The sequence below is a fragment of the Anolis sagrei genome, chromosome 6 (genome assembly GCF_037176765.1).
Source record: "Anolis sagrei isolate rAnoSag1 chromosome 6, rAnoSag1.mat, whole genome shotgun sequence".
NCBI lineage: Eukaryota > Metazoa > Chordata > Lepidosauria > Squamata > Dactyloidae > Anolis > Anolis sagrei.
Genome location: NC_090026.1, coordinates 29,830,705 through 29,845,402, shown reverse-complemented (window position 1 = coordinate 29,845,402; position 14,698 = coordinate 29,830,705). Strand labels below are relative to the sequence as shown.

General features: G+C 41.8%; 1 protein-coding gene across 1 annotated transcript in view; it reads right to left on the bottom strand.

Annotated features, from left to right (window-relative positions):
* The window catches only part of HDAC5 (histone deacetylase 5), a 94,982-nt gene that overhangs the window by 52,758 nt on the left and 27,526 nt on the right, over positions 1–14,698 (bottom strand). The window contains 5 exon segments of the mRNA XM_060780796.2: positions 1,355–1,486; positions 4,589–4,719; positions 9,699–9,816; positions 12,076–12,220; positions 13,663–13,928. Of these exon segments, the coding sequence (XP_060636779.2) occupies positions 1,355–1,486; positions 4,589–4,719; positions 9,699–9,816; positions 12,076–12,220; positions 13,663–13,928 (792 nt within the window).

Below are 14,698 nucleotides of genomic sequence, written 5' to 3'. Positions count from 1 at the left end.
CTTAGAATGCAAAAAGGTGTGTGTGTGTGTGAAGCAGAGCAGGGGGGACTCTCTACAGTACGTTCTCATAAGTGATGATGTTTCCTGCCATTTGCTAACTGAAAAACAATTTCAAGGAGTTTTTCATATTTCTTCTTTGACTCCAATCTTCTCACTTTTAGTCCCACCGTAATGCATAGCTCCCACATAAACCATTCCCCAAATTCCCTTTGTACACAGCTCCCATAGGTACACCTTGTTGGGATTTAAACCCCAGATTTCTCCACCATCACCATGATGTTTCATTTCACACTGACAGCTCAAGAAATTTAACACTAGACGAAGTATTCTTTTATTTATTTAGTTGCCCTATTTATGCCCTGCCTTTCTCAACCTCATAGGAGACTCAAGGCGGATTCCATATATAGGCAACGATTCGAGGCCATGTAAATATATTTATATAATAAAATAAACATATATATTAAAACAATCATTAAAACATATCAAACCTTAAAACAGTTATTAAATTCATGTTATCCAAAAACGTAATCCATGGCCATTCCAAATTGTCATTGCACAATGGCTTCAAACTACAAAAAAGGAGATTCCATCTGAACATTAGGAAGAACTTCCTGACTGTGAGAGTTGTTCAGCAGTGGAACTCTCTGCCCCGGAGTGTGGTGGAAGCTCCTTTTTTGGAAGCTTTTAAACAGAGACTGGATGGCCATCTCTCAGGGGTGCTTTGAATGCAATTTTCCTGCTTCTTGGCAGGGGGTTGGACTGGATGGCCCATTAGGCCTCTTCCAACTCTATGATTCTGTGATTCTATTCCATAATTCTCTAGTAGGTTACTAATTGAACACTTGGTCCCACATCCATGTCTTTTAGAACAAGGGACAAGCTGTGTTTCCTACATCCACACTTTAAGCCTTTGTAAGGGACGAATGCTAAAGGGGAATACTACCAGACACAGACAGGTCTGCAATAATCCATCTTCTATGGAAATGTTGTTTCTTATATGTTTTCAAGGTAACTCTAACATATTACAATCTTTTCACGGGGTTCTTTTAGCAATATTTTTTCAGAGAAGGTTTCTCATTGCCTTCCTTTAAGGCTAAGAGAGTGAGACTTGCCTAAAGTAATTCATCAAGTTTCCATTGCTGAGAAGGAATTCAAATCCTGGTCAACCAAATCCTAGTCCAGCACCCCAACCGTTATGCTTCTGAGGATCAAATTGGCACTAGCTCAACAAATCACTCCAATTTCCCATTTTCTGAGATAATGAAAATACAAGGATGGTTTGAATAATGGGAGCATTTAATACATTATCTGTTCAACAATTCCCATAGGCAAATGCTTCCTACCAATTTCTCACCTGTGATTTCGATTGCTCGTTTTTTGAAGGTGCTGATGACGGTCCCATCTTTCCTCCGCAGCAGTGGGCTGCTCCTTCGCTCGGCAACCTTCTGTTTTAACCGTGAGCGCACTTTTAGGTTGGGTTCCGAGGCTGGAAGAGAAGAGAAACAAGGAGAGTGAGAGAATAGTAAGACTGCTGGCACAGTGATTTAGATAAAGCAGTGAGATGTCTGGGGAAGGAACTGTGTTTCCACTTGCAGAGATTAATTATCTTCCCACTTGAAGAAGAGTAAGTGAAAACAGGAATCTTAATAATACTGCATAGATTTAAAAAAGGCCCACTGGTGGCACAGCCGGTTAAACCAAAAGGTTGGCAGTTTGAATCCGGGGAAGGGGGTGAGACCCCGTTATTAGGCCTAGTTTCTACCGACCTAGCAATTAGAAATCATGCAAATGTGAGCAGATCAATAGGTACCGCTTCTGCGGGAAGGTAATGGTGCTTCATGCAGTCATGCTGGCCACATGACCTTGGAGGTGTCTGTGGACAATACCGGCTCTTTGGCTTAGAAATAGAGATGAGCACCACACCCCAGTGTCGGACACGACTGGACTTAATGTCAAGGGAAACTTTACCTCTTTTATAGATTACTAGCTGTCTCCTGCCACATGTTGCTGTGGCTCAGTCTGTGTATATGTGTTTTGTGTGTTTATATGTGTGTGTGTATTTGTGCATATATGTATATATGTGTGTGTGTATATGTGGTTTTGCGCATGCATTGTAATGTATTTTTGTGGGGGATTTTTGTTTTCTAAGTCTCTTCTGCTGTGTTTTTCAGTGTTTTTATGAGTGATGGTCACTCTTTGGCCTGATAGGTGTATTGTGTCCAAATTTGGTGTCAATTCGACCAGTGGTTTTTGAGTTATGTTATTCCCACAAATGAACATTATATTTTTATTTATATAGATTCATCAGTGGCAAGTTTAATGTGAATCCACAAAAGCAGATAGGTAATACTAACTCAAATGGACTCCACCATGCATAGCAAATTATGTGATTGGAGATGCTTCCCAAATACATCTAAAATGTGTGAGAACATGACAGGCTCTGCACATAGGAAATCTATGCCATGTCAGAGGACCCTAATGGAACTACTCATTTAACACATATGCCTGTCCAGCTTTGCTGGGCAAAGGTTGAAAATATAACTTTTTTGACACTTTAATTTGTGTCCATTGGTAACAACTGTTCCTGTCTTTCCTGGAAACTCATCGCAGACCAGTAGCCTATGTCTCACAGATAAGCACTGGCCCACTGACCACCATTTTGAGAAGAGCTGCGTTAGCCCAAGAATGGGGAACTTACAGCTCTCCAAATGTTGATGGCTCCAATTCTCATAAGCCCAGTCAACACTATTAATGGTCAGGAGAGATGAGAATTATAGTCCCACATCACTTCATGGCAGACCTACAGCTCAGTAACAGCTTCCACACTATACATGTTATAGTTGTTGTTTATTCAATCAGTCACTTCCAATTCTTTGTGACCTGATGGACCAGCCCACACTGTTCCTTCAAGATCAAGCTAGTCACTTCAAAGATACCATCCATCTTGCTCTTGGTCAGCCCTTCTTCTTTTTTCCTTCCATTTTCCCCATCATTGTTATCTTTTCCAAGCTTTCCTGTCTTCTCATTATGTGGCCAAACTACTTCATCTTTGCCTCTAATATCCTTCCCTCCAGTGAGCAGTCAGGCATTATTTATACTTGTAGAAAGTCCTAATTCAATACTTGGCATCTCCATTTTAAAAAGACCAACAGGTGATGACAAAGCTTTCTCTCATCTGCCCCCAGGGACCAGCTGCCAGTTGAATTAGACAACACTAGGTTAGATGGAGAAATAGTAACTAAGGAGGTTTGCTTTCACATAGCAGCTGGGTTGTTGCTTTTCTTGCAGTTTGTCTACGGAGAAGCTCTTGCAAAGACCAGTTGAGTTGTTATATAATTAGCACACAAACAGTTGCTTTCTTGCAAGAGAGCTCTGGTAGCATCTAAAAATAGGTTGTTTGTAAAGCCTGTCAGCACAGTAGGTCTTGCAAGTCCTAACTGAAGTAGCTCTAGGAAAAAATGACCTCAAATGTAAGTTTAGCATTTTTATTACAATTAATTTCTATCAGAATTTCTTTTTGCAACAGAGATATTGGTTAAGCAAGGGCCACTTTATTTGCCTTAGAACCTGTTAATTGAAGCTCCTTCTATACTGCCATATAAAATCCAGATTATCTAAGATCATGTGTAGTGTAGAATTGGGTTATATGACATATGCTTTCATTATCCAGATTATATGGTAGTGTAGAAGGGGCCCAAGTTATGTACAGGGGTGAGAAAGAGTGGGGAGAAACCTGCTGTAGGTCTACTTAAGGCCAGGTATCAATCTGTGACCATCTGTTCAGCCTCCCTTGAAACACCTGACCTCAAGGGCATTCCAATGCTATGGGTTGCTCACCTTGACTGGTTGTTTATTGGAAAGCAAACATAGAGTACAGCCTCCCAAATTAAAGAACTTTATAAGAGAGAACAAACTCTCCAGGTTGCTCTTTCACAATCCCCTGGTTCACAGGACCTATAGACTTAAAGTTACAGAGGCCTACTCTTCACCAAAAGGCTAGCAAAGTGTACACCAAACTCTTATATTCTCCCCCCACCCAACACCTATCAGAGACAACCTATTTACAGACACCTCCTTTAGCCAATCAGTCCCCCAGATGGGATGGGGAGAGGAAGAGAACTGTAAATGGGAAGCAATTCCTGTCCAGCTCCAAAGTGACCAGCAGAGTTCACACTGAACTGAAGGTGGAAGGATGGGTTGCAAACTGAAGCTGACTAACCTTAAATAGCCCACGGCTTCACACCAACACATATTATGTCTTTGAGCTTAGGGTCAAGGCCCCCGACCTGTAATGCAGTTCATTGCTTTGTCCTGGGTTCAAAATCTTAGTTGTCCATATTATATAATCTAAGGTTAATTGAGTATCTCTTTGTCATATTAATGGCTCTTCAATACAGCTCTCTCTCTCTCTCTCTCTCTCTCTAATGTACATATATGCACACACAGAGAGAAGTGGGTTTTTCAAATCAACATACACACCTAAAAAGTCAGACGGCTCCTTCCTATAAAGGGTTGAATTTTTTATAACAATGCATCAATTTCTCCCTGTTTTTATTGTTTTCCCCAGCAGTAGTGTGTGTTTGCTCACCTGTTTTCCGGAGTGGAAAATCATCTCTGCTATCATAAGTGCCGAGTAAAGGTAGTTTGCAAGAGGGTGGTGTTCCCGGGCTTCCTGTCTGGGGAGGGGAACTCTGGTCCAATGAGGTATGGTGAGCCCCCCTGAAGAAGAGCAGAAGAAAAAGGCCACATTAGCAAGATGGAGACCAGGGTTCAGAATGATGTAGGCACAATGTTTTTTGTTAACCCATGACCCCTGCAACACCACATTAAAAAAGTTGGGGGGGGGGCAAGAACACTTCCAGTGGAGGTGAATGTTCCATTTAATCATTGTTTTGCCCATCCCAGTCAAATGGAAAACAGTAATAAATAGTGAAAGTCACTGTTTGTTCAGTGAAAATAGTGGGCTGTGGTCCATGAAGAAGTGCAGAAGAGGATATGGCCCTTAGCCCCTCCATGCGTGTTCCCTTTGATTAGACCTATATGAGCACATACACATAGAACAGTGGTCCCAGTTGTTTTGGCCTACAACTCCCAGAAATCGTAGCCAGTTCACTAGCTGTTAGGATTTCTGGGAGTTGAAGGCCAAAACATCTGGGGACCCATAGGTTGAGAACCACTAGCATAGAATGTCTCTAAAATACTGCCAGGCTCCTGTTCCAACCCTCAATCAAGTTGTAGCTTACCACATTTTACTTTTTTTAAAAGTGCAATATAGTTAACAGATAAATAGAAATGCTTGGTGGTAAAAAAAAAAACTTAGCTAGAAGGCCACAAATTTATATCCTAACTCTGCAAATAATGTCTTAATCTATCCCTAACACAAATCATAAAATCCTGTTTACTTTCTCTGATAAAAGACAGCTCCCCTAAATATACATACACAGTATATTTTCTATGACATTAGCACTTCCTACCATTGGAGACTGGGTAAAATCTGGAGCTAGCCATACTTAGGCTAGACATGTTGGCAGTGCTTAAATACCACAAAAAATTCCAGATCTGGGGTATACACTATCTAATCCTTTCCGCTTGCAGCATGAGAGCAGAGACTACATTCTTGGTCTGCTTTAGTGCAAAGTGCAAACCCAGCAGGACCCAGCTTTCTGGCTTACCACTGCCTGACGAGACAGAGAAATAATCCAGGGTTTGTTTTAGAATTAATTCTCTGGCATGTTGGGAGGGAAACAAGCCAGAAATCTGGCTCCCTGCTGTTTTCACATGTCACAAAAATGAACTACAGACTGAAAGTTCATAGTTATTTAACTGCTTCCATTGCAAGTGGAGAACATTCATCAGCATGCTGTTTGTACTTCATACTTGCCTTCACTGCGGGAGAAGATGCAGATCAAGAATAGGGCTCCATAGTCACCTACGGACCCACCACCAGTACACTGATCCTGGAAGACTATCCTACTTGGACAACGAGGGATCACCTAACTAACTATGTACTTCATAAGCCAGGATCCCCCTGTAACCCTGGTTTATTATGATATTGACCTGGGCAACTGAAATCAATGAGCTACATTTGAATCCAACTTTCTCAAAAGACTGAAATCTAACAGACTGCTTGTACTTTATAACTGTGGTTTCTCTGGATCATCACTATAATGACTGTGATTTATGGGAGTGATTAAAAGACAACCACGTGTAGATCCAACCCTGCCAAATATAAGCCTAAATTTGAGTAAAATACCTTTTCTAGACTCTATTTCCCCAGTTACCATGGCCATCCGTCCCTAACCAATGCTGCTTGTAACCCCTGTTTGGCCTCTGACTTCTTCCACCTGTAGTCTCTTCCTTCTTGATTACCCACTGAATTTCCTGGGCCTTGGTGCTTATAGCTGTAATCCGTTTATCCAGCTTAGAACAGATCCCAGATGGACCATTATCCCTACCCCCACCTTCCTCACTTCCCTCTGTTTCACAAAGGATATTCTTATCTGGCCCTCGTCACCTTCTGGGTCATGTCCTCCAATCCCGTTAACCCACATTCAACAATAGAATCCTGCACGTTCACGTTTACTGAGCCTGAAAGACAAAGAAACTCCCCCTTTCAAACATATTTTGGGCCCCTCTCCTTCTAGAGTTTTACTATTACACATTGTTCTGCTGCATCACAACAAATTACAAAAGTCTAGTTAACTAAACAACCGTTGGGGCCTCAAGGTGATTTATATGGGTCTTCTCATCCCCACTTCATCTTCAGTCCAACCCTGTGAAATAGGTCAGGCCAAGGAAGAGTTACTGGACCAAGATAACCCAGCACGTTTAATGTCTTCATCTGGACAATAACCTGAATCTTCCAAATCCCAGGCCAATATATTAATCCATATACTAAACAGGGCGTGCTTAGAAACAGAAAGCTCCTAGCACTAGAAAAGAAAAGGCACAATGACAATCCTCTACCTTTTCCTCATTAATAGGTTGTTTTGCTAACAAACAAATGGTGGAAGACATCATAAAATAAATACAAACAATAATAAACTTTATTTGTATCCCACCTCCATCTGCCAGAAAAGGGACTTGAGGTGGCTAACAAGGCCACTGCAAGTGCAGTATAAACATCAACAGTACATGAATATAAAACAATATCACATAAAAGTTATAAACAACCACTACCAACACATAAAACAAAATGCACAATTTGAAAACACTTTCCATCAATGGTTAAAACTAGCTGCCATCAATACACAACTAAAGTGCCAAAGTGTCAACCTAATATAGGCCCATTTCAGCCTACTCAAGGCCAAAGGCCTGTTTTAAAATCCATGTTTTTAGGCTAGAATGGAAGGTTTCAAGGGTAGGGGATAATCTAATCTCTTTTGGGAGAGTATTCCAGAGCCAGGGAGCCACTACAGGGAAGGCCATCTCTCTCGTTCCTACCAACCATACTCGGGACTGGAAGAAGGGCCACCCCTGTCGATCTCAAAGCCTATGCTGGTTCATAGAAGGAGATGCGGTCAAGATGATGTCATCTTGACAGCTGTAGAATCCCATGTTTGAGACAGAGAGACTGTAGGATAAAAGCCTTTATGTCTAAACTACAACTGGACAGTGTAACACTTTGAACCACAGCGGATTAAATTTATTCCAAGCTTTCAGAGCATTTTTGTGAAAAGCTAGTCCAAGGATACATTTCTGCAAAATGTTCAGGCTTCTACTTTTGACACCAAACTTCACACTTGCTCATTTTGGTCCCATTTATTTCAATAACTCAGTTCAATATAATCAAGGATCAGATTCTAGAGGAACCCTGGCTTATGAAGCATACATAGCATGCTGGTGAAAACTCTTCATTTGTTTGCCATAAAAAGTTATGAATCTTTGCTCTGAAGTTTATTTATTGTGTGACATGCAAAAACAGCAAGGAACCAGCCTTCTGTCTTGTTTCCCTCCCAATGAGCCAAATAATGAACTCTAAGACAAAGCACTGGTTTTCACAGTCATAGAATCATAAAGTTGGAAGATACCTCATGGGCCATACAGGTCAACCCTCTGCCAAGAAGCAGAAAAATCGCATTCAAAGCACCCCTAACAGATGGCCATCTAGCCTCTGCTTAAAAGCCTCCAAAGAAGGAGCCTCCACCACATTCCAAGGCAAAAAGTTCCACTGCTGAACAGCTCTCACAGTTAGGAAGTTCTTCCTCATGTTCAGGTGGAATCTCCTTTCCTGTAGTTTGAAGCCATTATTCCACATCCTAGTCTCCAAGGCAGCAGAAAACAAGCTTGCTCCCTCCTTCCTGTGACTTCCTCTCACATATTTATACATAGCCATCATGTTTCCTCTCAGCCTTCTCTTCTTCAGGCTAAACATGCCCAGCTCTTTAAGTCACTCCTCATAGGGCTTGTTCTCCAGAATCTTGATCATTTGAGTCGCCCTCCTCTGGACACATTCCAGCTTGTCAACATCTCCCCTCAATGGTGGTGCCCAGAATTGGACACAGTATTCCAGGTGTGGTCTAACCAAGGCAGAATAGAGGAATGGCATGATTTCCCTGGATCTAGACACTATACTATTTATGCAGGCCAAAATTCCATTGGCTTAATTGAATCAGTAAATCAACATTTTATTGTTTATTTTTTTTATTTTTTCAACATTTCAACATTTTATTTTTTCATATCTCTACATTCTGCCACAGTGCTCCTCTGAATGCCTCAAAGTTTCCCACTAAATTCACTTCCCTATCAATATTTACTTCTTTGCAAAACAGTAATCCAAGACATAAAGTTATATTAACAGACTTTTTGTGGAGAAAGGGGGAGGGGGGAATCTGGAAATATATGAAACAGCCAGGAAAGAACTAAGCTACCTCATCTGAAATGAAATTATCTTATTCTCTTGAGCAATTTCGTTCCCTGTTTGTCAGTGTTAAAAAATTTACAATGAGGATGTACTGGCGCCTTCCAGGGTAATGCTGTTGTGGACAGAATAGGAAATACAAAGTGGCTCACGTTTCCTGCACCCCTACATTTCTATATTGCCCGAAATAGAATAGTGTGCCTTTGGTTACAATATGCACATGCACACAAACAAGTATGTCCTGGATTGGAGTGTGAATGAAGTCAGGCATGCTAAAATTCTATTTTAAGCAATATGAGATGTGAATCTCTTCAATAACAGTATCACATCTTTTAAAAAAAGCATTCTGACTGATAAAAGGAACATTTTATCATTATCTGAGGCTACAGGCACAAGGTTTTTTTTTAAAGTCTGGTTTTATTTGGTGCTCTTTTGCACTGCCCAGATGTACAGTCAATAACAATATGAATAAATGACCTTCTAAACAGGCCTGGGCAAACTTTGTCCCTCCAGGTGTTTTGGACTTCAACTCCCACAATTCCTAACAGCCTACCGGCTGTTAGGAATTGTGGGAGTTGAAGTCCAAAACACCTGGAGGGACAAAGTTTGCCCAGGCCTGTTCTAGCTTAATGTTTTTGTCGGAGTTAGAACCATGACATCTGTAGCATTACCATGATCCTCCATCCTGTCTCAGACAAGTAAAGAGAGACTTCCATATGTTTTGTACTGTAACTTTCATAATTTCTGACCGCTTGAAGGACTAATCAATGTCCAAAATATCTGGAGTGCTCCACCCAATTCTAAGTCATATTTGCTTTAGCCAATGGCAAGTACCTACCAGCATTTGGAGTGCTGAGGGAGGGAATGGTTCAAGCCGCCTGCTGCAGCCAGCTCCTTTGACTTGCTGAGAAGGAACTCCTGAAGTTTCAGCTTCACTTCAGTGCTGGCAATGGCACCTGGGAAAATACAGAAAAACCCTGGTGGAAAAAACACGAAGGCTCTACTGTCCTGATCCAAATATACCACATCTGTATTTTCCAATTAAACTGAGTCTTAAGCTGTGGTTTAATCTCTGACTAGGGTTGGACCCAGTAGCGCAGTAGGTCAAACCCCTGTGCTGGCAGGACTAAAGACCGACAGGTTGCAGGTTTGAATCCGTGGAGAGCATGGATGAGCTCCCTCTATTAGCTCCATCTCCTCATGTGGGGATGTTTTTTTTGTCATGTCAGGAGTGACTTGAGAAACTGCAAGTTGCTTCTGGTATGAGAGAATTGACTGTCTGCAAGGACATTGCCCAGGGGACGCCCAGATGTTTTGATATTTTATCATCCTTGTGGGAGGCTTCTCTCATATCGCCGCATATCATAATAATAATAATAATAATAATAATAATAATAATAATAATATAAAACTTTATACCCCGCCACCATCTCCCCAAGGGACTTGGAGTGGCTTACATGAGGCCAAGCCCAACAACATATCAAAAACAATAAGCAATAATAAAATAACAAACAATAAACAAAATAAACAATACAATTAATATAACTCACAAGTAGACAATAACACACAAGAATTTAAAAACCATGAGGAGCTGGAGCTGAAAAAGAGAGCTCATACACACTCTCCCTGGATTCGAACCTGTGACCTGTCAGTCTTCAGTCCTGTCGGCATATGGGTTTAACCCACTGCGCCACCGGGGGCTCAAAAGATGGTAAAAACATCAAAAACATCCTGGCGTCCCCTGGGCAATGTCCTTGCAGATGGCCAATTCTCTCACACCAGAAATGACTTACAGTTTCTCAAGTCACTCCTAACACGACAAAAAAAAAAAAATCTCTGACTAACAAGCCATCCTGGTTTATCATCCTAATCTGTAATCAAAGGTTAAACCACAGTTTCCCAGTTTGGATATAATGGGACATTATATTATAGCAAACTGGAAATGTCACATTACCATACAACAGAGAAGGGAGGAAGAAGCCTAAGAACATATTCATTGTTCTTGAGCCAATAAACCACACTAAGCTTATTGGGCCATGACTATTCTATCTGAGCCAGGCCAAAGACTGAACCAACACAGGAAAGAATTGTCTTCTGTTGGGAAAAGGCTTTCTCAACCCCAAAGGAATCCCACATACATATACTGGCCTCCTCTTTCCTGCCAGAGGGCACAGCATCTGACCTTGTCACTATGAGACTGCCCATCACACCATTTCCTAGCATGAAGTTTTTAGGGTTTTTTTTCCATGTCAGGAGCAACTTGAGAAACTGCAAGTCGTTTCTGGAGTGAGAAAATTGGCCGTCTGCAAGGACGTTGCCCAGAGGATGCCCAGGTGTTTGTTTGTTTGTTTTTTGATGTTATACCATCTTTGTGGGAGTCTTCTCTAATGTCCTCGCATGGGGAGCTAGAGCTGACAGAGGGAGCTCATCCACACACTATCCGGATTTGAACTTCCAACCTGTTGGTGTTCAGTTCTGTCGGCACAAGCGTTTAACCCATTGCACCACCGGGGACTTGTAGTCATCTATGGATTGCATGATGGGCAATCCAGCCCCTCATCCCACATTCCAAGCTAGTCTACTATTTCTAATCTGCTTGAACTCAATTAAGCATGTGATTGGAAAAACAACACTCCCCCCATTCTTCAAGACAGCTTTTGAAGTTGTTGTATCGAAGTGTTCCTCACCACTATCTTAATTTTATTGTCCTCCTTATCTGTTTTTTTAATTGGTGTAGAAGTTATGACACCATCTGAAGTCAGACATACTTCTTATGAACCACTTGCATTCAAATTATTAATATGGTATTTCAGATAAAGCAAAATCTTTAAAACACATTTATCAACAGGCAAACTTATAGCATAAATGTTAACTTCAAACAAGTTTTTTTCAATATTTCCTAAATGAAGCTTGAGCACTGCAAATATTTAAAGATATCAGTGGAAAGATTCTTAGTGATATAGTTCAGAAACAGGTGATGACAGAAATGTGGCATTTTGGGAGCTAAAGATAGAAAGCCAATGGCCATTTCAAAATGGTTTACCTATGCTGGTGAGGGTTACTTCAACAGCACAATGTAACATCATCATCAACTGCTGCTGCTTCTTTAGGTCTTAATTTTGAGATGGGAGAGTGTCACATTCCAGCCTACTCCAGCTCCCTCCCCAGGAAAAGGATATTAAAAATCTAACTACAACGGAAGGAAAATGTATTACTCTCTTTGCTTTTCTCCTTGTTGCGCAAGATAAGTAGCTGCTGCTCCAAACGCTGCTTCTCCAGCTCTTCTTGCCGCTGTTGTTCTCGCTTGCGTTGCTGCTCCAATTCTTGTTGTCGCTTTGCTGCCAGCATCTCTTGCTGTTGCTGCAGAGGGGAAAGGGGGGGGGGGGGTGAGCTGACACCACTGCAAGGGAAAATGTCTCTGTAGATATCCAAAACCAAACACATTCCAACAGATTAAGATGTGCAGGGTTGTTGTTTTTTTCCTGAAATTTGAAACGGTAGGTTAGGGCTTTTTCCTACTCCTCAGCAGCATCTTCCCTGCCTCTTCAATTGCCTGACAGACAAAATACCAAAAGATTTCTTTCCTTGGTTGTTTTTTTAAAAGTCTGGTTGACTTTTCTACAAAACAGGCCCTAGACGTTCCGCTCAACCTCACTTAAGTGCTCAACAGTTGCTTTATTTTATTTATAGTATTTATATTCCGCCCTTCTCACCCCGCAGGGGACTCAGGGCGGATTACAATGTACATATACATGGCAAACATTCAATGCCATAGACACATAACATATATAGACACAGAGGCAATTTAACATTCCAGCTTTTCTTGAGGGTATTCTGGCCACCAGGGGAGCTGTCCCTTCACCGACCATTTGTGACACTAATGAGGTACTTCCTCATTCTTTGCATGCATGATGGAGATTTTTATGGCCTCGAAAATTAGTTAAATTTTCCTTCCCACATAAGCGGTACCTAAATTTCCTACTTGACAGATGCAACTGTCTTTTGGGCTGCAAAGGTCGACAGCAAGCTACACAAAATTGGTCAGAAGCTCACTCCGACCTGGGCTGGCTTCAAACTCATGACCTTTCGGTCAGTAGTGATCTTAATGCAGCTGACTCCCAGCCAGCTGCGCCACAGTCCCGGTACTTTAGGTAATAGTTTGGTGTTTTTTTTTTAATGCTGCAAAAAAACACAGATAGGACTGGATTTTCAGTACATGAGGGGAACTGTTAGTCAGTGGCAAAGCACGTGTTTTGCATGCATAGGCTAAAATATTGTCAGTAATGTCAGTTAGCACAAGTTGGAGAGATTCAATATCTTCTTGCATGACCTATCCACTGATAACAATTTGTAAGTACCAAAATTGGTCCACACAGGCATTTAGTGGTCAGCATGGGGTGCCTTGCTGTTAAAAGCTATTTTCTTCCCATACTTGTTGGAGATCTGAGAGAGCAATGTCTATTTTCTTCTCCTAGCTGCATAACTGTCACTAGTTAGACCTGCATACCACCTCCTAACCCTCCGCCAACCACTAAATATTCACAGGGTGTGCTCTGCTACTAGGAAACTGAATTCTATGAGGGGTGGAGGGGGTAGCTGCACAGAACTGAACTGGTGGAGCGCAAGCACACTGGAAGATCAAGCCTGTATAATCCCAAATCCCATCCCAAACCTCTCCAGTTAAAAGGATCTCAGGACTGGGAGCTTGGAGAGCTGCAGCATCACAACTGAATGTACTACGTGAGATGTAGGAACTGTATGACTTTGGATAAGGCAGCTTCACAAATTCACCTCCAAATTACCTTGAGGTGCTTCTGCAACTGGACTTCATGCTGCCGCGTTAGGTGTTCGTGCTGCTTCTGAAACTCAGCAAAGAGCAACTGCTTCTGCAATTGCTGCTGCTGTTTCAGGGCCAATAGTTCCTGCTGCAGCTGCTGTTCCCGGGCGGTTGGGTCTATGGTAGGCACACTGGGCCGGGCATCCATCCGCAAGTCCACCGGGCTGCTACTGCTGCTGCTGTTGCAAGAGCTCTGCATCACCACAGGAAGTACTGGCTTCAAGTCCACAGCTGGAAGGGAAAGAAGAGGAACTGTGATTGCAATGGTACAATCTCTGCAATGAGGTGGGAGACGGAGTTCATGATGGTGGTAGTGATAGGGTTTCTAAGGACAAGTTCAGCAGAAATTAGTAACACTCCTGTTTGCATGGTAGATTTTTGGGGATACATTCCAATGGCATTACCATTTTTATGTGCAACACTGCCAAAAGAAAATGTCAATTGTGAACCCTCCCATGCCAATGATCAATCTCGGCTATCATGGAAAATTCATAAATATTATTCATGTTTTTGTCTGATTCTGCTGTCAACAAGAAAACAACAAGTGCAACAATCTTTGCTGCATGGAGTTCTCATTGAGTCTGCCTAATCCTCTGAAAGAATTGGTCTATCTAGCCCAGTATAGACTATTCTGATTGGTAATGCCTTGCCGCAATCACACGAAGCTATTTTGCCTGCCTAACTTCCAGAGAGGCTGGTGTTCTGTTTTGGTTTTTCCTGAGGTTTTCAGGATAGAAAACATGTGCTTTATAATAAATCTATGACCTTTCCTTTTGAACAAAAGAATGCAAGGTCTCTTCTTTTTAAACCAGATGCAGGCAGATATTAGGCTTCTACACTGTACTGAGTGTAATTCTTACTACAATGCTAAGATCCATCAACTGTAGCCAGGTAAAATTATTGCCTAGACGATACACAATCTTGACTCAGGAGGCTGACACTGCTGCCCCTTATGACTGTACCTGTCATGGGGTGTAACTACACTGTAGGATGAATGCAGT